The sequence below is a fragment of the Betta splendens genome, chromosome 9, assembly GCF_900634795.4.
Source record: "Betta splendens chromosome 9, fBetSpl5.4, whole genome shotgun sequence".
Lineage (NCBI taxonomy): Eukaryota > Metazoa > Chordata > Actinopteri > Anabantiformes > Osphronemidae > Betta > Betta splendens.
In genome coordinates, this window is record NC_040889.2 from 18,261,091 (window position 1) to 18,284,235 (window position 23,145).

At 47.1% G+C, this 23,145-nt stretch overlaps 3 protein-coding genes and 1 long non-coding RNA gene across 5 annotated transcripts; 1 reads left to right on the forward strand and 3 right to left on the reverse strand.

The window, feature by feature from the left end:
- Positions 1-28: 28 nt before the first annotated feature.
- prlhr2a (prolactin releasing hormone receptor 2a) lies at positions 29-3,938 on the reverse strand. Its single transcript, XM_029164031.2, has 2 exons — positions 3,478-3,938; positions 29-1,482 (listed from the first exon to the last, which is right to left on the reverse strand). The coding sequence occupies exons 1-2, from the start codon at positions 3,936-3,938 to the stop codon at positions 846-848; spliced, it is 1,098 nt and encodes a 365-aa protein (XP_029019864.1). The 3' UTR covers positions 29-845.
- Positions 1,284-4,518, forward strand: LOC121202497 (uncharacterized). The gene is made up of 2 exons (XR_005898160.2): positions 1,284-1,424; positions 3,160-4,518. It is a non-coding gene; the product is annotated as an uncharacterized LOC121202497 (long non-coding RNA).
- Positions 4,519-8,962: 4,444 nt separating this feature from the next.
- On the reverse strand, positions 8,963-12,827 carry got1l1 (glutamic-oxaloacetic transaminase 1 like 1). Of its 2 annotated transcripts, none has more exons than XM_055512065.1 (8): positions 12,582-12,827; positions 11,300-11,481; positions 11,064-11,187; positions 10,377-10,594; positions 10,139-10,289; positions 9,902-10,067; positions 9,550-9,692; positions 8,963-9,208 (listed from the first exon to the last, which is right to left on the reverse strand). In XM_055512065.1, the coding sequence occupies exons 1-8, from the start codon at positions 12,736-12,738 to the stop codon at positions 9,048-9,050; spliced, it is 1,302 nt and encodes a 433-aa protein (XP_055368040.1). In that variant the 5' UTR covers positions 12,739-12,827; the 3' UTR covers positions 8,963-9,047. The 2 variants fall into 2 exon arrangements, with proteins under 2 accessions (XP_055368040.1, XP_055368041.1); XM_055512066.1 differs by lacking the exon at positions 8,963-9,208 and adding an exon at positions 9,311-9,330.
- A 2,355-nt stretch (positions 12,828-15,182) lies between these two features.
- adrb3a (adrenoceptor beta 3a) lies at positions 15,183-22,065 on the reverse strand. Its single transcript, XM_029164026.2, has 2 exons — positions 20,226-22,065; positions 15,183-15,972 (listed from the first exon to the last, which is right to left on the reverse strand). The coding sequence occupies exons 1-2, from the start codon at positions 21,521-21,523 to the stop codon at positions 15,945-15,947; spliced, it is 1,326 nt and encodes a 441-aa protein (XP_029019859.1). The 5' UTR covers positions 21,524-22,065; the 3' UTR covers positions 15,183-15,944.
- Between the last annotated feature and the right edge of the window lie 1,080 nt (positions 22,066-23,145).

Below are 23,145 nucleotides of genomic sequence, written 5' to 3' on the forward strand. Positions count from 1 at the left end.
TTTTAGTAGAAAAACTTAGACTCGTGGGTTGGCGACATCAGAAGTTCTTTATTGTCACTGAACATGAGACGTGTACAACAAAATGCAGCAGCACATCACACCACCGTTTAGTTGTCTCCACTGGCTTCTGGTGGAAAGCTTAGTTAACGTCATGTTTCGCTTTGAACATATCTACAGCAGCTTTGTACGTAAACATTTCAATTAAGACCCACTTGGTGAAAGGAACTGCCAGGATACAATTGAATTTTGCCCGTACTTTTACTCCAAAATATATTTGTTTAACTTTATCTTCTTGCTTATCACTTATTTATTCATTTTTTATTTACAGTAGGTTGAATAAGTATTTTACTATTTTTCTAGGTAAATATAGTATTTTAATGGCCCAAACACTATAAAGTCAAATTACAGTGTTATTCTAAACAAACAGACTTCATGAGAAAGACATTTCAAAAATAAATAAATCTAGAAAGCCTGCTTGATGATTTGACCTGTACAAAAGCACATGGCACTTGACAGATCCTACTACATGTTCAGATGTAAAGTGAATCTCCACTGCTCTGTCTCACTCCACATAGCGTCCTTTGTCTGAGGACCCACTGAGACCCCCAGGAATTGTATTCTTGTAATGTGTCCAGTGAAATGGGTTGACATTCATGGAATCGGCTCATCTGCTTCTGGCGTACTGTCCTTGTAAAGTCCTACTTTCTCAGGGGATCACAGAGCTGGAGCCTGAACATGTCCAGGTCAGTGGAGGGAGGCCAGACCTGAAAGCCTCCCAAAGTCCTCACTACTGTACGTTACCAGAACCACGTGACTATACCGCAGCGGATCCAACAACAGTCGCCTCACAGCACCACGCTGGCGGTGGCGCAGTTGTTGGCCGTGATGCCGATGCGACGACGGCACGTGAACATTTTGCGGAGCTCGGCCCGGAAGCGGTCGTGCAGCCACGCGTAGAGGAACGGGTTGCAGCAGGACGAGCTCATTGCGCACAGGTGACACAGCAGCTGGATGAGCAGGAAGTACCTCTTGTCAATCAGGTCGATGTCGATGTCACGCAGAACGTTGAACACGCTGATGGGCATCCAGCAGATCCCGAACGCCGCCACCACGAGGCTCACGAGGCGGAAGGTCTTGCGCTTGCGCATGCGCTGCGCCTCCGCCTGGCTCTGGGTGTGGTGGCCGGGCACGACGCAGTTCCGCAGCTTGACGGAGATGCACAGGTACGAGATGCAGAGCGCGGACAAGGGCAGGACGTAGGTGACGAAGAGGGTGCTGTACGCGTAGGCCAGCCGCTCCCTCTCCTGGCCCATCCAGAACTCCTCGCAGATGGTGAAGCCCTCGTTCTTGAACTCCACGTGGTAGGTGTGAGCCACGGCCGGAGCCACCAGAGCGCAGGACAGCAGCCAGATGCCCGACAGCAGGTAGGTGCACGCCAGGACGGAGAGGCGCCGTTTCAGCGGGTGCACTGTGGCGTAGTATCTGTGAATAGGAGGGAAGAGGGAGGTCTCACTGCCTTAACACACGGTAGATCACGGCAATTCAACGCAAGTATTTGGGGGGAACGTATTGAAACATGGCAAACATGAAAATAAGTTAATTGCAAAGGTAAAAAAAAAAGCATTTAGGAGCAAATATCACCAGGAATAAATGAGCTCTTGTTTTCTGGACACTAAGACCAGAAGTCTTGTGGTCTTTTGAGTTTAGCAACCTTACTTAATATACCTAATACTTAATATGTATTTTTTGGCAATGTTTTTTTTATGTAGCTAAACCCAAGAACAATAAAAAGAGAAGCATTAATGGTCATCTTATGCACAGGTTCTCTGGCCCCGTGTCTGCTAGGCCCTTTTAGCCATCCATTCACAAATGCAGCCCCATTACAGCAGATAATGAATCCAAAACATCATGTTTTTAATTTCGCAAATATGTAATCCCATTCAGGCCTGCAGGGAACCCAAGGTCGGCAGACAAAGCAGGATTTAGATTTGTTGCACGCAGCTTGGTGTAAGGACACAAAACCTCCCAGTCCTCAACAATGGGGGGGAAATGTTCATCTTCAACCTTTTGTCCTTCAAACACAGGATTTCATTCAGAGAAGCCCAAAGGAGGGATTAGTGTCTGATAGTTATTCAGCATAGTCTCAGAAGCCGGTAACTCATTTAGACATGAATCAGAAAACTACGAGTCATCTTACTTTTTGCCATTGCTCCTTCTTTCCTACACATTGTGTTTATTTGCAATTTATAAAGAAACAATATACTGACTTGATTTGTTAAATCATAACAGAAATGGAGAAATACGGTTCTTAATCTAGTTTTGTCTTTTCTTACTAGTCTTTATTCTTATTCCTGTAGTGTATCCTTGTGACTTCCTGTCAGACTACGATTGTGTGTACAGTATGACACACAATCACAACTACAAGTCTGTTGCTGCCAAAGTTCTGGCAAAGTAAACAGGTCGCCGGTCCATCATTCAACAAATACATAAACCCAACCATAAACACTCTATGGGCAGGTGGCCTAATGTGGAGAATGAGGAGAAACGCCCACTCAGACTTGGGAAAAACAACAGAAAGACGCCGATCCAACGAGAGTCCTGTTGGCAAACACGGGAAGCCCTAACAAATCTGGAAAAGCCACAGATGACAACATAAATGTTTCCCAATGGCATTGAACAGTGATGCACACGTGACTGGAGCAGAACTACTGCTCAAGTCCATGACCCGTTAGTGCTGTAGGGAAAATTAGGTCGGATATTTGCGATGACAACTGATTTGTGTGTTGTGTTTGCGGTATGTGTCCGTGACCCACTTGGCATACAACACACAGCTGCTGCTTGCCACTAGGGGGCGACTCATTCACTGTTGTGTCATGTGCAACTATACTACTCATAATTAGGATATTTTTATACAGTAGATGAAATATATCAAGAAATGCTGCTTTTATTCTTATAGGAACAAAATGGCACAACTCACTGAAGCAAAAACAATCTAGGTCAAGGTTTTCCAAGATATATCTCATAACATACAGTAGATCACTAAGCCATGAAAAATCCTATGTATCTTTTCAATCCAGACTAATATTTCTGCATATTAAATTATTCAGAGCAGCTGTTTACAGAAGCCGCATTCATGGTTTATCTTCTCTTTTGTTTCAGACCTATTTTTAGACATGAAAATCTACAACATCCAGGTGCTTACATTTGGACCTGCCTCTGCAATTTAGTGCAATTTTCCTCAAGAGAGTGTGACATTCATTGTGCGGTTTTGTGCCGCACTATTTCCACATTTTACACGGAGCTCTACAGGTTGAATAAGTAGGTCTGGTTGCTTCACTCACACTGAAACTCTCACTGTCGCTTATTTCCTCATCTGATGACACATTAGAGATGTCAGCGAGGGACAGGATACATGTAAATAAGACTCCGGGAGGGTTGTTTTTGCCACAGCGGCTCCTCTGACTCACGGTGACGTACCTGTCCACAGCGATGGCCGTGAGAGTGAAGACGGACACGTACACCGTCACCGGCTGGATCAGGTACACCAGGTAGCACATGAAGCGCCCGAAGGCCCAGCCGCGGGGGTTGAAGGCGTAGGCCAGCGTGAAGGGCACGCACGTGGCGCACATCAGCATGTCGGAGAAGGCCAGGTTGCCGATGAAGAAGTTGGTGACGTTGTGCATCTTGCGCGTGCAGCAGATGACGTAGAGGAGCAGGTAGTTGCCGAAGACGCCCACCAGCGCCACCAGCGCGTAGCAGGGGATGATGAGCAGCTTGAAGGACTGCAGCAGCTCCACGCCCACGAACTGGGGGCTGCGCTTGGCCGAGCCGTTCCGCAGCGCCACCTCGAAGACCGGCCCGCTGTCGTTCCCGGCCGCGCCGTGCGTCGGGTACGCGGGGCTCAGGTCCGCCGGCCAGCCGCTGCCCGTGCCCTCCATAGCGAGTGGCTGATGGGAATCTGGAAGAGTGACAGCGGGATTAGGTGGTGGGTGGCCTTCGCCGGCCCACAGAGGTGCTGGTCAAACGAGCCGGGTTCTGCGCAGCAGGACGGTTCTGCCGTCGTCCGTCACAGTGAGCGTGAGGGTTTGCATTTATGTGGAACTTCAACACAAACTGTGATTATCAAAGCGAACGCTGCTGCGTGACTCAAGCCTGAGTGTTGCGTGTCCACGCGGAGCATGTGCAGCACAAGAGGTGTTGATTCCATGTCAGTGCAACTATATTTAGCCCCGTCAGGGAAATTTAAAGGACACATAGTGACAATAAAACAGCATCAGGGTATAGGAGTAGAGTGTAGGATGGGGGATTTACTGACAAGTGGCACATTTAAAAAAAGGCTATTCTATTTTCTTTTCATTTTCTTCCTTTTCATGTCATGATGGAAAACAGAAATACATCGTTTTTTAGCCATTTTAATTAAGATTCATTTAATCTTTGTTGATATGAAAGGTTATGAAAAAATGTGATGCCAGTGATGAATATGAATCACATGTTATTAAAAGTAATGATAACAAATAACACCAGTATTACTGCCATTATATCATTATGAAGCTAAATATATATTTGTTGCTACCATCTGCTTGATCAACGCAGAATAAATAGGTGAATGACACGACTGTAAGGTATTAATATGTTTAGTGTAATATGACTAGACCGTTTAAAAACATCAATACATTTGGAAGGAAAGTTTCTCTTGATCTTGAGGAAAATAAACAGTTAATCATAATCAAGTAACTTTGAAGAAAAGTGACGGTTTTTAAATAGTGACGGAGCAGAACCGAATCGGAACGTTTAGAACTGATGCTTTCCTTTACATCTATCATCTCACGTAGCCTAATTGCCGTCATGTCTGATTGTCCATTAAAGCCCACGTATCGCGCGTGGACGTGAGGAAAGGCTGCTCACTCACCTGCCGCCCGTGTGTTGATTTGTCTGATTCACGACGCGAGTGGAGGACGGAGCCAGCGCAGAGCCGCCGTGCGCCTCTGGAGAGATCCCCGCTCCTCACACAAATGGACCCATGCGGCTCCGTGGGCAGCGCCACAGCCATGCGTCCGCGCGCCGCGGCTCTGGGACGCGGTGCGCCAGTATCGACCTGCGCCGCAACGCCCGACGATCGCCCCTGCGTCCGTTAGCGGCAGATCAACAGGTGCGCTCCGCTGCTGACGGCGGCGGCTCCTCTCTGCGCTCCCCGCCTTTAAATGTGACTGGCAGCTGGCGACTGGAGGAGTTTCTGACGCGCGTAGAGCCCCTATGAAAAACCACAATACACACATATGGCTTATTATTATAGGACTCGGTTTATGTTCCCGTTACATGAGCTCATAAACCCTATAAATGATTCCACACTATCTGGTTTTGCACAAAGCAGCCATGCGTTTCCAGGCTGTAATATCATATTGACGAGCTGGGTTGTGGCGCCGTTTTTTTTATCCATTCATTCAGCACAGGTCACTGCTGCAGCTCCACTGTTTGAACGGTCAACCTTCACTGGTCACAAATATTTGTGAAGGGGTCCGGGGGCCGGGCTGATAAGGAGGCGACGGGACGCGACCCTTTCGTGAGGACGACAGTCTGACCCGGCCATTCATCTGAGCAAACCCTCCACCCGAACGAGCCGACTGGCAGACAGATCATCGCATCAGGGTCATTTCCAGGCTTTAGAGGGTTCATGGTGCATGGATGCCGTGGTGTGAAGCCGGAGGAGCCGGGCCGGTGAAGGAGAGCCCCGTGTGTTACTCACAGTGTGTGTTCTCTGTGGGTCTGAGGCTTGGGCACGTCCGTTCGGGAGCTGGAGTTTGCGAGTAATGGGCAGAGGCTCAGTCCGCTCACTCCTCCTGCATGCAGTCCCCTGTCAGCAGCTCCACACATCCTGAGCTCACCTCGTGTGACTCTGAAAGTCCCTCATGACGGGCTTGAGTTTTAAAAACACCGACGTTGAAGCAACCATTACAGCACTTACGGTAACGCGAGCCATAGTGGAGGCTTCTGGCTTTTGTACTGAGCGCAAGAAAGGCTTTAATGAGCCGTGATTGTCTCTTTTTCATCAATGGCGGAATGACACAACCTCGTTTTCTGACAGAAATCACTCTTTTATTCAGTCGTATTGTAGATGTTCAGGAACAAGAGCGTCTGTTCATTCGCTCAAGCTGCAATCTGTTGTGGGTGTTTCGCCGGCTGACTGTGTAAAGCGCCCATGTATGACCGTGAAGACGTGCCGTACGTGATTACAGCAGATGTACATTTTTAGACAAACAGACTCTGGGACAAAAGAGCGTGTGCAGACCGTGCTACATTCCTACAGGCTAAACTGACGGCTAATTTAATCGGACCTCCTCTGATGCCGTTTCTACTAGTTGTCGCTGCAGAGGAGCACTGTCACCTCACAGGCAGATGGATTTGCCTTGTGTGTGGCTTCTCCAGGTTCCCTGACTTTGGCCGCCTCACAAACACGCGTGACTTTAAATTGCCCATTGGTGTGAATGGTTCGGGGTCACCGGTCGATGACCCCTGTAACTCTGTAACACACTTGGGGTCGCATCTGGACGCATCCACCCAGAGTCAAACCTCTCGTGGTCTATTAACCGTCATAGTAACATGAATTTGTTCTCTGCTCTGGACACTTTATCAAAACCCTGAAAAGGAATCCACATTTCTGTGTAATCGCCCTCCAGCAGGGCAGCTTGTTTGTTATCGATTCATCCGATTAACCAGCGGAGCAGACCTTGAAGCCCCACAACTAAATAACACAATAGCCTTCTTAGAGGAGCACAGAACTTTCACAAACTCCAACTCTTTTCCCTGTCGTAAACACGGCTTGTGCCCTAAAGGCTGAACATTAATGTGGCAAAATATCACGTATCACTGTGTCACTGAGTGGGAACAGGTGCTTTTGTGAAAGGCTTTTCCGTCAAGACAATTAACACTATTCAGCGAGTTGGACAATGATGTGCACAAGTAGTATTTATAATTACTGTTATTGCACAGTGACACAGTTTAGATAAGTCCTGTTCTTGCAGCACTCAACAACACTGCATTGCCCGGGAATAATTTGACAGCAATTGTCATTTAGATTGTAATATAGGCTCTTTTTGTTTGAAGTTAATAGCGTTTGTTCCCTCGGTGTGAGTCACAGCTCATCACTGATTACTGTCACTCAGCACATCCTTTTCTTTAGTCTAAGTGCAGCTGAAGGAGCAAAGGAAAATCTGAAATGATTTACTCCAGGGGAAATGAAAGGCTCCCCTAAGTATAGTCAGCGGCTGGTTACCCCACGGGCCCTGAACTCACCGCCTCAGCTTCTCGCTGAGACGATTTGGACGTTTGCTCAGACGCGACAAAGTTGAACAATTATTTAGACGGCTAACGGTCTGGTGTGTGTGTGTGTGTGTGTGTGTGTGTGTGTGTGTGTGTGTGTGTGTGTGTGTGTGTGTGTGTGTGTGTGTGTGTGTGTGAGGAGAGGAGGGTGGACGGCAGAATACAGTGTCAGCTCGTTCACCGCAGCACTTCTTGTAGAGTAGAAGAAAGGTTTGATCCAAATTCATTGTAAGGGGTTGAAAACCGATAGCGTTACAGAACGAGAAAGATATTTACAGTATATGTATACTATAACCTAGCATTGTAATCTACCAAAATATTACCTCATCCCCAAATTCATTATCAAAATCATCTTTTACTATCTGAATTGAGTATAACTTTATATTCTTAATAAATAATTTATATAATTTTAGATACTCATCTAATCCAGTGGTTTTACAGTTTTGTCACAAGTGATTTCTGCACCTAAGTTCAGTTTCCATGGTAATATTTGGACATAGGCGAGCCTCTTTCCTTGTGTACACATGGATTACTGCACTGAGTGTTGGACGGTTGTTGACGAGCGGCGCCGCATACGCGTGATCATGCTCCGATGCAAATCAAAGAGCCCCCAGAGCATCTAATGGCTCAGAGGCTGTGTGATGCTGATGCTGATTATCCTCGTCGTTCCCCCAAGGTCACTGTAATGAAAAGAGCCAGAACACTACGTCCATTAAATACCTTGATGTGACCTGTTTCTCAGAACTAAGCAGCGCCGAGCGACATCAGTGGGATGTGTCACAAATAAAAGCAGGACCTCTGAGGATATGAAGTTGGAAAAAAGCGTGTTGTTTTCCTTTAAGAAAAAACTAAATACACTAATGTGTCTATTGCTCCATTAACATCTTGCGGCCACACGACACCAACAATCATTCGCTGCATATGATTTGATTTTGCAGTGTCTCACAGATGAGTGATATGGGAACCAGGTGACAGTAAACGCCCCCAAGAACTCACCAATAGGCCTCCTGAGATGGAACATTTGCTCTGTGGGAAGCACCAGACTCTCCAACCTGCAACATTGGGAGAACAAACGCTGAAATAAACCGCGCCGGCACTTATGACTGTAGTTATAAATAGAGTCGAGCATTGAGACATAGCTGATGACAAGAAATTGGTAATGAAAAGATGTAATACGAGGTCACGGAAATAAATGCGAGCAATCAGACTTTATTTGTGTGGCACCTTCACACAGATTTAAGCAAATGAAATGGTTTAGTGAAGTACAGGTGGTTTAGTCGGCCAATCAGTGCCATCTAATCCTATTTTTAGGATTGCATTTAAGGTTTCAGCTCACACAGTGAAGACAGCACATCCTGGATCATCTGATATTAGACAGGACCCACTTGCTGGGGATTACATTACTTATATAGATTACAATAGTGTATATGACATGTACAGGACAGTAGAATATGATGGCCTGTTTTAAACCAGCGTCATTTAAAATCAGCCCCAATGGGACGTCACACACACACACACACACACACACACACACACACACACACACACACACACACACACACACACACACACACACACACACACAGTAATCAGTCTTATTTTGTGCACTGCTTCCACCATATGTCTAACCGTAATTACTACAAAGCAGATTTTCAGCATTTCATTGAGACGATACTGGACGTTTCATCTGAATGTATTCAGTGAAGCTGAATGGGCCCTTAACACTGATTTCAGACGCTGATCGAAGCCACGGGATCACAAGTGGTCACGGCCAGATGGATGGACTCGGCTATATATTCCAGGTTGCGGCCGTTGATTGCGCTCACGTTCAGGAAGCCGCTGGGAAGCAGGTACACGTGTCTCCTCTGTGACAGGAAGTCTACCTGCTGACCTGAAGCAGATGGAGAAGACGCACTGTACCAGCAGAAGCACGTCATTGCACATATTGTAACAGTATGTATTATAGTCACAGGCTTTGTCGCTGTGCTGTCAAACACTGGTGGTGTTTTTATTCTGGAAAACATATTATTAGCAATCACACATAATGTTAGACAAGCAAACACAGAATGTGAACGTGTGAAAGAAAATTGCAATAATTGTGTGATATATTAAAATAGAACTTCATGCTTCTCATAATGAGTCTGTAAAATATACTGTTTATGTGAACTCCCTGAAAAAAATCATCCGCTTTGTGCTTGTTAATCATCATCAGTGGTGCCGTTTCCTTCTCACCATTCAAGCCCGTGCAACAGTACAGTCCCCTTTGCTGCGTCAGATGGTCCCAGCACCCCGGCGTTCCCAGCAGCCTCAGCCTTGCTCTCAGCACCTCCCTGATCAGCCTGCACCTCTCAACAATGCGCTTGACTTCCTCCTGCCTGGGGGCGTTCATTCAAACGTATGTTTAATACCTGCAACGGCTCCAGTGCATCATCCAACCAACCGACGTGAAATCAGCTCATTGTATTTCATCTGCAGATTATTTTTTATTATCCTCTTTGTCCTTGAGACCAACCTACTTTGGCGAGCTTTATTCTGGTGTCTCGCTTGAAGCCCTGCGTCTCCATTCGAGGCGAGCGTGACTCACCATTCAGCCAGATGGGCCGGGTTACTGAGCACGCTGGCGACCACGTGCGCTCCCCCTCCGGACGGCTGCGCCCACAGGGACCTGACCGTCCTGTCGGCCCGGCGGCGCACGGCTAGCGAGGGGGAGCCCCGCCTCAGAACGCACAGCAGGTGGCCCACGGCCTCACCTGCCGACGGGAGCAGATCAGAATCAGGCTCCGAATGGCCGTGGCTTCACATCCGAGCTTCCCCTTCCCACCGTAGAGTCCGAAGCAGTGGGAGAAGGACTGGGCGCACACGAGCTCCATCCCCTGCGAGGCGCAGTAGCGCACGGGCCAGGCGTCCCGCTCCGCGTCCCCGGTGCAGAGCGCCTGAGTGGGCAGCAGGAGGAAAGGCAGGAGCCCGCGCCTCTGGAACGGGGTCAGGACAGGAGGAGATGCAGTATCTGTACCTGAGCCGCTGAATCAGGATTCAGCAGGCGCGTACGCGTCTGTTACCCGCATGAGTTGAGCGAGCGCAGCCCACTGACTCCGAGAGAGGTCCGCTCCGGTTGGACAGTGGGCAGAGGCCGACAGAACCACCACGCTCTGCTCAGGAGCCCTCTCCAAATCCTCCAGGAGCTTCTCCAAACAAATGCCCCGCTGCTCGGCGTCCCAGTAATGATACTGGCTCACGTCTCGGATCCCCGCTGCTTGGAAAATATCAGGCAGCGAGTCTGCAGGCGGGACCGAGAAGAAAACAATAGGCGTTGTGCCCAGAAGAGAACAATTTCTTTTTAAGATCAATGCTGCTTTAAAACCCAGAGCCTTTGGTGTTACCGCACCACTGTGAAGAAGCGGCTCGACGGTGAATTGTTTATATTGGATTCCCAGGCTTTTAATCTCCCCGTCTGTGTTGTATTTATAGTTCAAATCAAGTGCTTTTCACGGTTTTCATCTATAATGTGGTTTTGAATTTGCAGCACTTTAAATGGAAACGTTCAAAATCCTATTGCGTTCACTGCGGTTACTGTTAGGTTGCCATGGATACAAGCCCTTTCCACTGTCCATCTTAGATGAGTCATCGTATAACGTCATCACACATATGTAACATGCACAGTTCACCACGCTTAGCACAGTGTCCTACTGCTGTTTGAATGACATCATGGGCGGCGTCTAAGTGCTGGTCAGCGTGTGTTTGCCTACCGTCACATGGAGCGGAGAAATAGACGGGCCCAAACCAGGCAATGCTGGCCTCGTGCCAGTGCTTCAAGAGTTCAGCCCCGAGACGCACAGCTGCGGTGAAACCAGGAGTCTGGACACCCAGCACCTGACAGGGCGGAACCATTTACACGACTATATGTTAATTAAAGGCGTGCAGATTTATCTGGAGGTTGGAAATCAATCAATTGTTCACGCGTCAGTCACTGTAGAGTATTTACCCGGTTCTCCATTATAGCAGGACAGGTCTTCCCCAGAGCAGCTTCTGTGGCCCGATGGATGAACTGGGTGAGGCCCAGAGAGGACGGGAACTCAGGACGGAGCGTGGGATCGCTGCTTAACTGTTGCTTTATTTTTCCAGTCAGTCGCAATTCGAAGGTCTTTCCCTCCTCGCTGTAATATTCTGCCAACGACAGCTACTGTTTGTTTCTGCTCGCCAGACATTAGCACACAAGTAAATAAACACGAGGCTCCGGCAGAAGGACTTACATAAAAATGCAACTATTTAACTAAGATGCACCAACTACAAGCCTACAAGTACAAAAACAAGATATATATATTTTTAACTATTTAGGAACTTACTCATTAAAACTACCGTCACAGGCTGAACAGCGGTGAAGCAGAACATTTAATTTCAATTTCAAAGGCGTAGCACAAAATATTCCTAATTGTTGAGGAAAAGCTAAACTTCTCTGAGACCTTAGGACTTGGAAATGAGCACAAACTGGGATCAAGTGCCACATTTTGTTTATCATCGCTGTTCTTCTGGCATGAATGAGCTGATAAAAAAGCAGATGGTGCAAGGTTCATTAAAATGATGAGAGTTTTATTATTGTGTTGCTTGTGTTAATGTCTCCTCTCAGTTTCTTTTAAGATTACTCTTTGTTTAAGTTTTTTTTTTTTACATTAATAAAAGATAAAAAAAATAGATTATATAAGGACTGAGGACACTGCAGCTGCATTTTCCTATCAACCCAGCAGCCAGCAGAATTTTTGTTTGTTCAGAAACCCAGAAGATGAGGCTGGAGGATGAGGCAGGCAGGTGGGAAACCGTGAAAAACTGTGGGCGTAAAAGTTTGCCTTTGTTGAACTACATGGATTTTACAGTTACGTTTGCAGGTTTCTATTTCCATTAAACTTATTTTCCTTACTGTGGATAAACCCACCTTCATAAGGAGGATAAAATCAATCCGATTGTTGTTTTTATTATGACCGGGATTAAAACATCAGATTCAATTAGTTTAAAACAGAGTGATTTCTAATTACCGCGTGACTTTTAAATCCAGTTATATTTACACATGCGCGGCACTAACATTTTTAATGCGATCAACACGCGACGGTGGTCGTTCTTTTACAAAAGAGCGTCCGTTTCATAGATATTTGTCATAATTCTCAATCTCGATACAGTGGCCGAAGGTCGAAGCTGACGTAAATTGGCCGAAAGGCAAACTTGGGTTTGGACCAATGATGACACAACAACCCAGGGCGGATGAGCGCACTCACCTCTACCCGCCAGGCGAACCTGGCCGTCGTCACTGGCTTTCTTGGAGGCGAGCAGCAGCGTGGCGCCGGGCCTGGCGTGGGACGCGGAGAGGTGCCCCCCCGCGTCTCCATTATAGTTGAGCCCCTTTTCATCGAGGCTGCTGCCGGGTCGGTGCATCTTCAATCCAGCCAGACAGATCAGCCCCGCTACCTGCGAGGCTCTTTGTTTAGACGGCGTTTCCAAGGCCACAGCACGTATTTAGATACTGTTACCACGGCAACGGTGATGGACGAGTTGAGGTCTCCCTAATTTGTGGGCCTCCTGAGTTTACTTTTGCTATCAACACGAGCTGCCGTCATGCGGGCGAGTCTGTGTGGAGATGAGGATGCGGCTGGACCGGACCGCAGTGTGTGCTTATATACTGACAACAAAGCTGCTCCATCGCTCCCGTTGCTTTAGTTTTGATGATTGTGTAGGTTCGAAGCCTCCATAAGTTTTCAGGACACGTGAACTCACCTACTTACACAATTTTACAGGCATCGATGCGAGACGAGTTTCTGTTTGTTTCCAATAATAATTAATTTCATTATAGCTCATCAATTTAAAGGTAGAACCTTCTCTATTTTAAACTATATTCGCAGTGCATTCTGCTTGTGTTCGACAGACTAATCCTCCGTGCGTGTACTTTAAATCACATTTCCTCACTCAGAGAAGAAGAGAAGAGACATACTGTACAGCTTCCCAGCATGATTTTCATGTACTGTAATTGCAAATCACCATAATGCTTTTTCATCACGCTTTTGGGAAATAGATTTTTTTTCTATTTTTCTTTCCTGGACTGAGAATTGAAGAGCAGCCGACGCAGACGCTGCAGTAAATCTCGGTGTAATTGAAAAGTGGACGTGTTGCAGCTGTTACATGAATGAGAAAATCCGCGAGCCCGGCCGCGTCCTTCGCTGCTCGGCGCAAATTACTGCACTAGATGGCGGTAGATGGTCAAAGCAGGCAGTTCGTCTTCTCAATTAGCTGAGCAGGAGTTATTCTGGAGGTGCAGTGTGTCTCCCCCGACCGATCAGCTGCTTCTGCGCTGCTGTGTTGTGTCTCTCGTCTTCAGAGGATTGGATATTGAAGCAGCAGCAGTGTGTGCGACGCTGGGACTTTTTCCAAGCAAAGAACACATACTTTACCAAAATGTAATATAAGCCCCCAGAGTGTTGTATACTGGGCCGTTCAAGCATCTGTCTAGAAATACGAGTCCCCTGGTGCAAATAGTGGACATCTCTACAAAATGATCGGTAAAGACCAACTTTCATTTCAGGTAGTGACAAAACATTTACTTTAGCAAGGGACAGTCTGTGAAACGTTTATCTTGGAGGGAGTCTATTGTCTGTTGTGTATTCCTGTCATCAGACAGCATTGTGGCTGCTACTGGAATATTTGGATGATGTCAGGTCGTCTGCATTTGCCCTTGTTTTCCTTCTGACAAACTGACAAAACAAGGAGTGCGGGGGCTGTAAAGTAGCAATTATGAAACCACAGTTGATTCTATGACTAAGAGAAAATGATTTCTCTCAAGTCTAACAACCTCTATGACACTTAACTGCTGTCTAGTATCATCGTGTGTTCATAGTTAAAGTCATGAGAAAGAGGACGCGAGGCTGAGTCCACTGGCATGTGGCTCAGTCATGCTACCTTGTTACCAAGATAAATCCACAACACTTCTATCTAATATAATTAGATCTATCTTCATCTAATTACTGTAGGATGTTACTGCATATAAATAAATCACAGGAACCGGTGAGCTCTGCCGTCTGGTGCCTGACACCAAACAAACAGCTTTTGTCCCCGATTGTCCTGTTCCCCAAATCCCAGCTCAGCAAGAACTCATAGTAACAGACCTCAGAGTGAAATGTTGATGACTTGAACCTGCAATCAAGAGAAAATCAAGAATGCATACAGCTCGTTATAAAAATAATGAAAAATATTAAATTATCTGGAAATGTTACTGTTGAAAATGAAAAACAATTTGAGATGGATTTAAAACTGGTGTGCAGCTTGAGTATAGGTAATTTAAATATTTAACTTTACTTTTATCCTAATCCTAATTCACCTACAAACATCTGCATCACATTTAAACTTTGACAATAGTTTGACTATACATTATTTTATTGATAAAGAATTATTTCCTACAATCATATGTTATATAACTATCTGAAGTTGTGGCTTTTTGTTTCTTTCAAGTCTTCTTCCAAGTTGGCGAGGAGTCAGCTGATATCAATTCAGACAGTTGTCTTTAGTACGTTCCAGGGGTCACACAATGCTTCTGGCGGAGCTAATGGAGATTTACTCCCTGTTTATGTTTTAAAGACCCAAATCTTGTAAATCCCTAACTTCCTCCAGCAGTAGCGAGGGCAGAGATAGCGGCAGGTTCAGTGGATGAAGGATTACTGAGGAAAAGTTTTACTTAAGGTTTACCTGATTCCCAGCGTGGGAATCACCAGGACGTCAATCTGACGGCCACTCGATCCTTTATTTCACATTGGTTTTCAAGAACTGAGCTGAGATTTGTTCCTTTGATGCTAAAAGGAGACTGATGCTTATCAATAGAAAATACACAGCAGTGAGCGTTCAGATGTGTCACAGTTTTATTCTTTATTCTTAATGCAGCAGGTGGTGGTGATCTGTAGGTGATAACGCAACAACATGCCCCAACGCAGCAAACTAATGAATGACATTAATTCCATTATTTTTCCTGCTGACACTTTGTCTGGTAACGTGGCTAACAGCACGTGTTTCCCCGGAGTTCATAATACTGTACCTTTGCACCGACTGCTTGTGTTGATCAGGCTTTAGTTTGTGACGTCTGCATGTAAGACAGCCATGTTGTATAGCCATAATATAAAATACCATTGAGCAGAGTTTAGTAAAATACCTATTGTGCGCATGCAGACGCTGGGCTCATAACAGAAAACATTAAGACAAACAGAAATGAGAGGCTGAATGCTGAAAACCAATGTTGTTCTACTGAACATGGACGACGAGGCCCAGATTCGGGTCGTGTTGTTCTGTAAGTGACACAAGGTATATATTATAAATAGATAATTTATCAGATAACACACTGTACAAAATGAGTTCATGCTATCAGTTTGTCTGTGTCCGAAAGGCCTCTTTAATGCAGTTAAATATGATCTCATCCTGGAGCAGAGACTCTTCAGTCTGACGGCGCTGGGCTGCGGCCGTCGTTCCTCTGCGTTCAATCCAGTCGTCTCCTTGGGCTTTGGGTTTGTCAGCGCCGGGCGTCTCGTCCTGGCTGCCGCCCGGGCCTCAGCCTTTGCGTGAATCACAGTGACGGTGGTTCCCTCAGTAGCTTGGCATTTTCCGGCTCATCCTTCCTTTTCCTGCAACGTGAAGCTGAAAAACAGATGGACACGAGTCTTGAGTAAAAGCAAACCGCATGCACCTATTTCATTTTAAAAGCACTGAACATCCCGCTGCAACACAGAGTGTGACAGTGACTGTGCTTTTAGGAGCTGATGGTCTATTTTTAGGTCTCATTTCATTGACTTACTGGAAAGTCCCTAATTCAGAGACCAGCTTGCCACCTCATTGTGAAATCCATCCATTCCTCGGCTTGCTGGGCAGCTGTGTGCGTTACTTGTCGGACTGCGCCGGTCACACCCTGCACGGCATTTCAGTTTCTATCAGATAAGAAAACTCCCAAGAAAACCCTGGTGTGTTGTCTCGTGGGTTCGATGTTGGCGTTTCGGCGGGGAAACAGTTCTGCCGTTGTTGTTGTTGCTCCTGTTCCTTTTTATTTATTTGTCTGTCTAATTATAGAAACTTAATGCCCTCAACGCTTTATCCTTTGTGAAACCCGACCCTCCCCCCATGACAGGAATTCTGATGCTATCGTGTCCCCTCTACATGTCTCCGCAGGAAGACCTGGAACTGTGAGGTTCATGGCAATGTGAGCGCATCCAGGGAGAAATATGCAGGAAACAACGAGGCCTTACAAGAAGAGCACTGTTCAGCAGACTCCCTGCAGTCTGTGATCAGTCTGACACGCTTGTCAGAATCATTTGAAGATGACACACTGGGGAAGAAATACACCAGGCCTCACTTTTTCTGAAAGAGCTCATGCACCAACTATGCAAATGATATTATTACTATTACTATTACTGCTACTGCCTACAGCATAAGACTATGATGATACATTTAGCAATAAAACAGGTGATAAAGTGCAGGTGATAAAGTAGCACATACAAGCAAACCACATCTACTGACTCTCGCTCAGTATCTCGGCCACTCATTCCCTGGAGGGGTCGTGGGCCTGCTGGAGCCCATCCCTGTTTACAATAGGGCTGGAGGCAGGGTTCACCTGGACAGGTCAACCTGTCCATCACAGGGCCTCATGTACACACAGACAACCAGTCACTCACCTACAGGCAAAACCCAACCCCCACCCTCACACAGAAACACCTGGATGACCACCACACTGCCCTAAACCTCATTTGCTGTATCTTATTAATTGAAAGCTTTGTGTCTTTCACTAAGCTAAAGTCTGAATCCAGTGGAAGCGCACATTTAAACACGGTCCAGTCCAGCAATCGGCACACAGTTGTCCTCGTACTATCAGACTTTAGATCATGTTGTTCAGCTAAACTCGTTCCTAGACTGACTGATGTGAAGATAATTTCAAGCCTCACAAAGCAAAGCACTGAAATGGTTTCTGAACTGGCTCAAATGCAGAGACTGTTTGCTTGGCCCTGGCATCAGCCAGACCTGAGTAGGACTGAGGTTTCCCCACAGGTCCCTACGACCACGTGTGTTCGAACCTGCTGCTTCTCTCTTGGGCCCGATCTGACTCTGGGCCAATGAGCGAACGCACATGACGTAAGCGAGCGAGCGAGCGCGGCGTCGGCTCGGAGACGCCATTATCACGCGCATTATCGCAGGTTTACGGGAACAGGAACAAAAGCATTAGGGGTCCCTCTTAAAATGCCGTCAAAACATTAGCTCGACCTAATGCGGAGCTGATGATGTGCTCCCTGCAGAAATCACACCGAACCAGCTACACGTTAAAAAGGCAGTGAATGATTACAGTTTGTGTTCTCTAATTACAATCACAAACTGTCCTTTGAGACAACTAGCGTACGTGTATATGTTCATATCTAGCACATTTACAATATAAAGAAGTAGATGAATTAAATTACATGTAGCTCTGCCGGTTCTGATCCGTGTTGCTTAAGAGCTACACTACATCTGGACTCGTGCCATTACTCTCTGCTTTCCACCCAATATCTTATGGATGCTTTTCCTCCTACAGGATTTCTGGGGTGGAAAGTATGGCTTTCATGGCCGTGCAGGATTTCTCTGTTCCGGTGTTGAGCTGTTTGCTCAGTTACTCAGCAACATGTTGACAAGTGGTTTCCTTACATCTGGCAGCGTTCGAGCTCCCTAATACGCCTCAATGCGCATTCCTGCGTGGCCGCTGTGCTCGGACTCTGCTGGCGTTTCAACCGCGCGTACGCGTGCGTCCTGAGGAGCAGAGCTCCGCGGCGGTCACGTTCCTGAAGCCGTCCGTCAGACGTCTCACTCGCACTCGGCCACGGAGGCGCCACGTGCAGGACGGGATTTAGTCCACATCCGAGTTGGCTGCTGCTCTTTACAATAAGGAACACTGTTCTCAGGTGTGGATCAAGTGTTCTAGCAAATCTGCTCAAACTGTGCCTTTTTAAAATTGCATTTTGTTTTAGCATATTAGCACTGATTCGCTAGCAGAACGTTTCACCTAAAAGCAGCATGACCGACAGAAACAAAAGTGATAGTAATAAACTCACATGCACACACTGCTGAAAGTATTATTATATATTCCCCATGTGCCATGATGCGTTGATAACAGAGGCTGGCGACATGAGTGATGTGATTATGAGCCGTCATGCTAACACTGCTAACATGCTAGCATCAGCGCTGTGACGCAACGGCTCCACGCTGCACCTGGACCAGTTCAACGGCCCCTCGTTAAACCTGTGTGATCCGCTGCCCCTTCAGAGTCGTCCTCCAACGGCTGGTCTCACTTATGTTCATAATCCTGCTCAAAGCGCGGGGTGAGTCCGCTGAGCCTTCCCCTTGGGCTGATTTACCGCAGACCACGCCAGCATCCTTTTAAGGAAGGCCTTTATGTGCCCCTCAGTGTTCCACGCTTTACAGCTCTATCGATCATGTCTGTACGATTTCACGGAGCGGATGTCACATAAAGAGAAGCGAGAAATAATATATAGAGCTCAAAATAAATATTTAACATGCCTCCGTCGTAAAACTCAGTTACTCATGAGAACTTGCGCAGTAAGAGCCATAGTGGAGTTGAGCCACTTCTCAAAATGACATTTGATTATAAATTGTCAATTAAAGTCTTATACAAGGTTGTTACATTACTAGAGATACATGAAGGGGATTCATTTTGTAAAAGGTGATATACTGTTGATGTATAATATATAAGTAACGTGGGGAAATCAGCTGATGTTGGAGCAAAGACTTCTTGGATTTAAACAGAAATTTGATGATGGTGATGATGATGATGATGCAATTTCTAAACCTTTTAACTAAAACTGAAAAATGTACATTTTAAGCTGTACTCAGTTCAGAGTAATACATTCAATGGTGAATAAGAAGATCCAGTATAAACCGTAGGCCAGTGATTTTTAACTGACTGTATGAGTGCGTACTGTAATTATGCGTGTTCTTGCGTGGTGCGACACGCATGTTGGAGTGCTAATGAGCTGACCTGTTTAGGGTGTTCTCATTGGTAGTCAGCCTTGTAAACAGCCTCTTTGCCTATAGAGGAAGTCTTGTGTGTGAGTGATAAAGATTTATCTGCAGCAGGAGGTGTTGGGCAGGGCCCGCTGAGGCCCACCGACAGGCAGGGACTTTAACTAATGCATAATGAACGACGTGGGACGTGTCATGTTGCCATGTGCTTTCTCTGGTTTTCACCCTCTGCTTCATTTTAATCCTCTTGCGGTGCACTGTTTGTGCAGAGCGTAACTTTTATTACACTTTCCAAACTAAGTGACTGGCCACTGAGCTGTGGACAGCTGTGAGTTATCGTTACAACAGCTGGATGTAGAGACTGATGACAGGTTCTGTACCAGTGCAGAAACTGTTACAGGTACATTTCATCAGTGTTTATTGAAACTTAAGTATTATGTTTCGCAACTGGTTTTCTAATATTCTAACAATCCAGCAGCCAATATTTGAGAGATGATTTATTTTTCGGCACGGTTTCGCACAGCCACGCAGATACATTTGAACATGTCTAAATATAGATCTATTAAGTTATGAAAATGTTTAAATAATTTTTTAATGGTTTGCTTTATTTTTTTTATATGTACTTATACTTTTGTATTAACATTTAAATGTGTTAATAAACGTTTAAACTGGAAAACATTTATATTTACATTATTTCTCTGAAAGTCTTTATATAACATAATACAGCTGAGCTACACAAATAAAGCTAATGTTGAGTTGAGCAGTCTTCTAATGTCAAATTCTTTGAAAAGCTGTAATGCAGATTTTATGATCCATATATTTATTTATTCTATAGTTTTTAGTTCAACGCATTTATATAACGTATAGTGAAAATGAGAGGAGACGAAGCAACTTACAATTTGGTTTCTGGCTGTGATAAGTCACTGAACTGTGTGCTGCCGTTGGAGCTCAGGGGCAAAGCCTCCTCGCTCCTGCTGCTGCCGTGTGTGCTGGACAGGCTCTCGTTCCTCTGGGCCCCGCCGCTCGGAGACTTCTGGAAGGAGCCGGCCGTGCCCGACTCGGCCTGCCAAAGAAAGCAGGAGCAGCGCGTCTGCAGCTCCTTATACAAGGCATTGAGCTGCGTGGCGGGGAGGCACGGGCAGCCCAGCAGGCTCTTGAACGCAGCACGGAACTCGGGGCTCCTGCAGTAGATGATGGGGTTGAGGCCGGAGTTGATGTAGCCCAGCCAGTTGAGCAGGCGGAAAATCCGTTCGGAGGGGACGTCTCTGTTGAACGCGTTGATGATGTTGGCCACGAAGAACGGCAGCCAGCACACGGTGAAGGTCCCCATGATGATCCCCAGAGTCTTGAGGGCCTTGTGCTCCTTGACGAGCATCAGCCGCGACGGCCTCCGCTTGGAGCTCTTCCGCCGCGTCCCGGCGCCGGAGCCCGTGCGCGGCAGCAGACTGTTGACGTGGGGCCCGGCCTGCGGCGGCGCGGCCGCGCACTCGTTCTGGAAGCGCAGGCGGTTCTTGTCTATGAGCTGGACCTGCCGCGTTGCTATTAGGAAGACCCTCGCGTACACAAATATCATTATGACCAGTGGAATGTAAAAAGAAACTATAGAGGATATCACAGCAAAGGGCCAGTTGGTCACAAAGTCGCAGCATGAGGGTTCACTGTAGCATTTCTGTGCCTCGGGGTCCTCCTCTGCGCGCCAGTAGCCTTTCATGATTGGCACGAAGGAAATCAGGGCGGACACGACCCACACCACGCACACCATGACCCTGGCGCGGCACTTGCTGAGCAGGACCTTGTGCCGGAGCGGCCTGGTGATGGCCACGTACCGATCCACGGCTATGACGCAGAGCGTCTCGATGCTCGCCGTCACGCACAGCACGTCCACGGACGTCCAGAACTCGCAGAAGGTCTTGTCGAGCTGCCAGTTGCCCGTCACCACGATGGTGGCCCCCAGCGGCACCACGAACACGCCCATGATGAGGTCCGCACACGCCAGGGACATGATGAAGATGTTTGTGGTGGTCTGCAGCTGGGGGGTGCGCGCCACGGCCATGATGACCAGCAGGTTGCCCACGACGATGGTCAGAATGATGGGGGTCAGGACGATGAGGCTCCAGGGCCCCGCCGCATCGTGGTACGGAGGCTTGGTCATGTTGCCCACTATGGATGTCGGGGTGCTCAGGTTGCCTTCCATCCTTCACCAGCTTAACTCAGTCGCATTAGAGTTAACAAAGCCAAAGGAAGTGCACTTTGTATTCTCATTATCCGTCTGCTCGTCATGAAAGGTTGACACAGTTTCCCTCACTAAATCATAGAAATTCATCACAGCTTACTTTTCATTGTTTGTAGTTCTGGCCTGGCATTGTTCAAAAGGCAGCGTTGGTTCTCCATGTCTCCACGCTTATAATGGCACAAATGTTCATAAAAGTTCTCCTGGCTTCAACAGCATGATCCCTGAAGAACGTCTCCAAAGCGTCCGCAGAGGCGCAAACGGCGGTAATTGCGGCTGCGGCGTGATCTCATTAATCCAGGATAAGAACGTCCAAATGTTGAGTGAAAAGAAAAAAAGTTTTGGGTAAGAAAGCTCAGCCTGGTCCATTTAAATTCATCCACCGGGGATTTGAGTGGAGTTTTTTTTTTCTGAAATCTCGCATTAGCTACAAACTCACAGTTTTGACTGTGTGGAGATCAGGCAAAGAGTGACGCTGTTACAGGAGCCACCGGAGCGGCTGCCCAATCCTACTTTTGCTCTCTCTCTCTCTCTCTCTCTCTCTCTCTCTCTTCTCTCTCTCTCTCTCTCTCTCTCTCTCTCTCTCTCTCTCTCTCTCTCTTACCCAAGACTGTATTGGCTCTAATCACACTGTGGCTGAGGGCTGAGGGGAGGAGTTAAACAGTGGGCCTGTGAGCTGAGAGCCAAGAGGGATCTGAACTCTAATAAAGCCATGCACATCAACAATCACACACACACACACACACACACACACACACACACACACACACACACACACACACACACACACACGCACACACACACACGCACACACGCACACACACACACACACACACACACACACACACACACACACACACACACACACACGCACACACGCACACACACACACACACACACGCACACACACACACATACTGCACTGTATTCGGAAGCAAGAGATCCCAGTGTCAAGATGCCACATTAGAACTCATAAAGTGACCGACTCTGACATTTAAAAGCACGCGAGCGTCGGTCCTTCATTCGTAAATGTCTCTGGTGTTGTGCTGAATGGAGCGGCTACACTAACACATGAACTGCATGTGTCAGCCGACTGTGTCAACAGTGTGACAGGCTTTTACGCGGTTCTATTTGTCAAACGGCGCTGGAATAAACACACGCCGCTTTATATCAACATGTTGTGTCACGTAAATACCGGCTTCGCGCTGAGTGTGACGCCGCCGGGCCCATTCTCCAGCTCCAGGTGTTTTATTGTGATTGTCCCCGCGTTAACGCCGCGCCTCCACAGGTTTATGTGGCGCGCAATTTACGGCCGGCTTCGCGGCCCACGAGGCGCGACGCGCCCCGACCGCACGGAACAGGACATCGGTGCCCTCTCTCTGACTCGGAGCAGTAAAAGAAAATAATAGATTGCTATCTGGCTGTGACTCAAGGCGGCGCGCTGGAGAAGAACAATCAGGCGCATGCCTTCCATGCGATTCACCGCAGATATCCAGCGGCGGGGTGCAGAGCGGCGCTGTCACCCAGCAGTTCCTTCTTTGGTCTGATCGGCCGCAGCTGCAGGCTGCTGTGCATCCATTCATGCT

Coding starts and splice junctions, on each gene's coding strand:
- got1l1 (XM_055512065.1), bottom strand. CDS start 12,738: ATGCACCGACCCGGCAGCAGCCTCGATGAAAAGGGGCTCAACTATAAT. Junction 11,188..11,299: donor CTGCTATAATGGAGAACCGG/GTAAATACTCTA, acceptor CCGCCCTGTCAG/GTGCTGGGTGTCCAGACTCC. Junction 9,209..9,549: donor CTGTTGCACGGGCTTGAATG/GTGAGAAGGAAA, acceptor CATCTGCTTCAG/GTCAGCAGGTAGACTTCCTG.
- adrb3a (XM_029164026.2), bottom strand. CDS start 21,523: ATGGAAGGCAACCTGAGCACCCCGACATCCATAGTGGGCAACATGACC. Junction 15,973..20,225: donor TCACAGCCAGAAACCAAATT/GTAAGTTGCTTC, acceptor TCTGTTTTTCAG/CTTCACGTTGCAGGAAAAGG.
- prlhr2a (XM_029164031.2), bottom strand. CDS start 3,938: ATGGAGGGCACGGGCAGCGGCTGGCCGGCGGACCTGAGCCCCGCGTAC. Junction 1,483..3,477: donor ACGGCCATCGCTGTGGACAG/GTACGTCACCGT, acceptor TCCTATTCACAG/ATACTACGCCACAGTGCACC.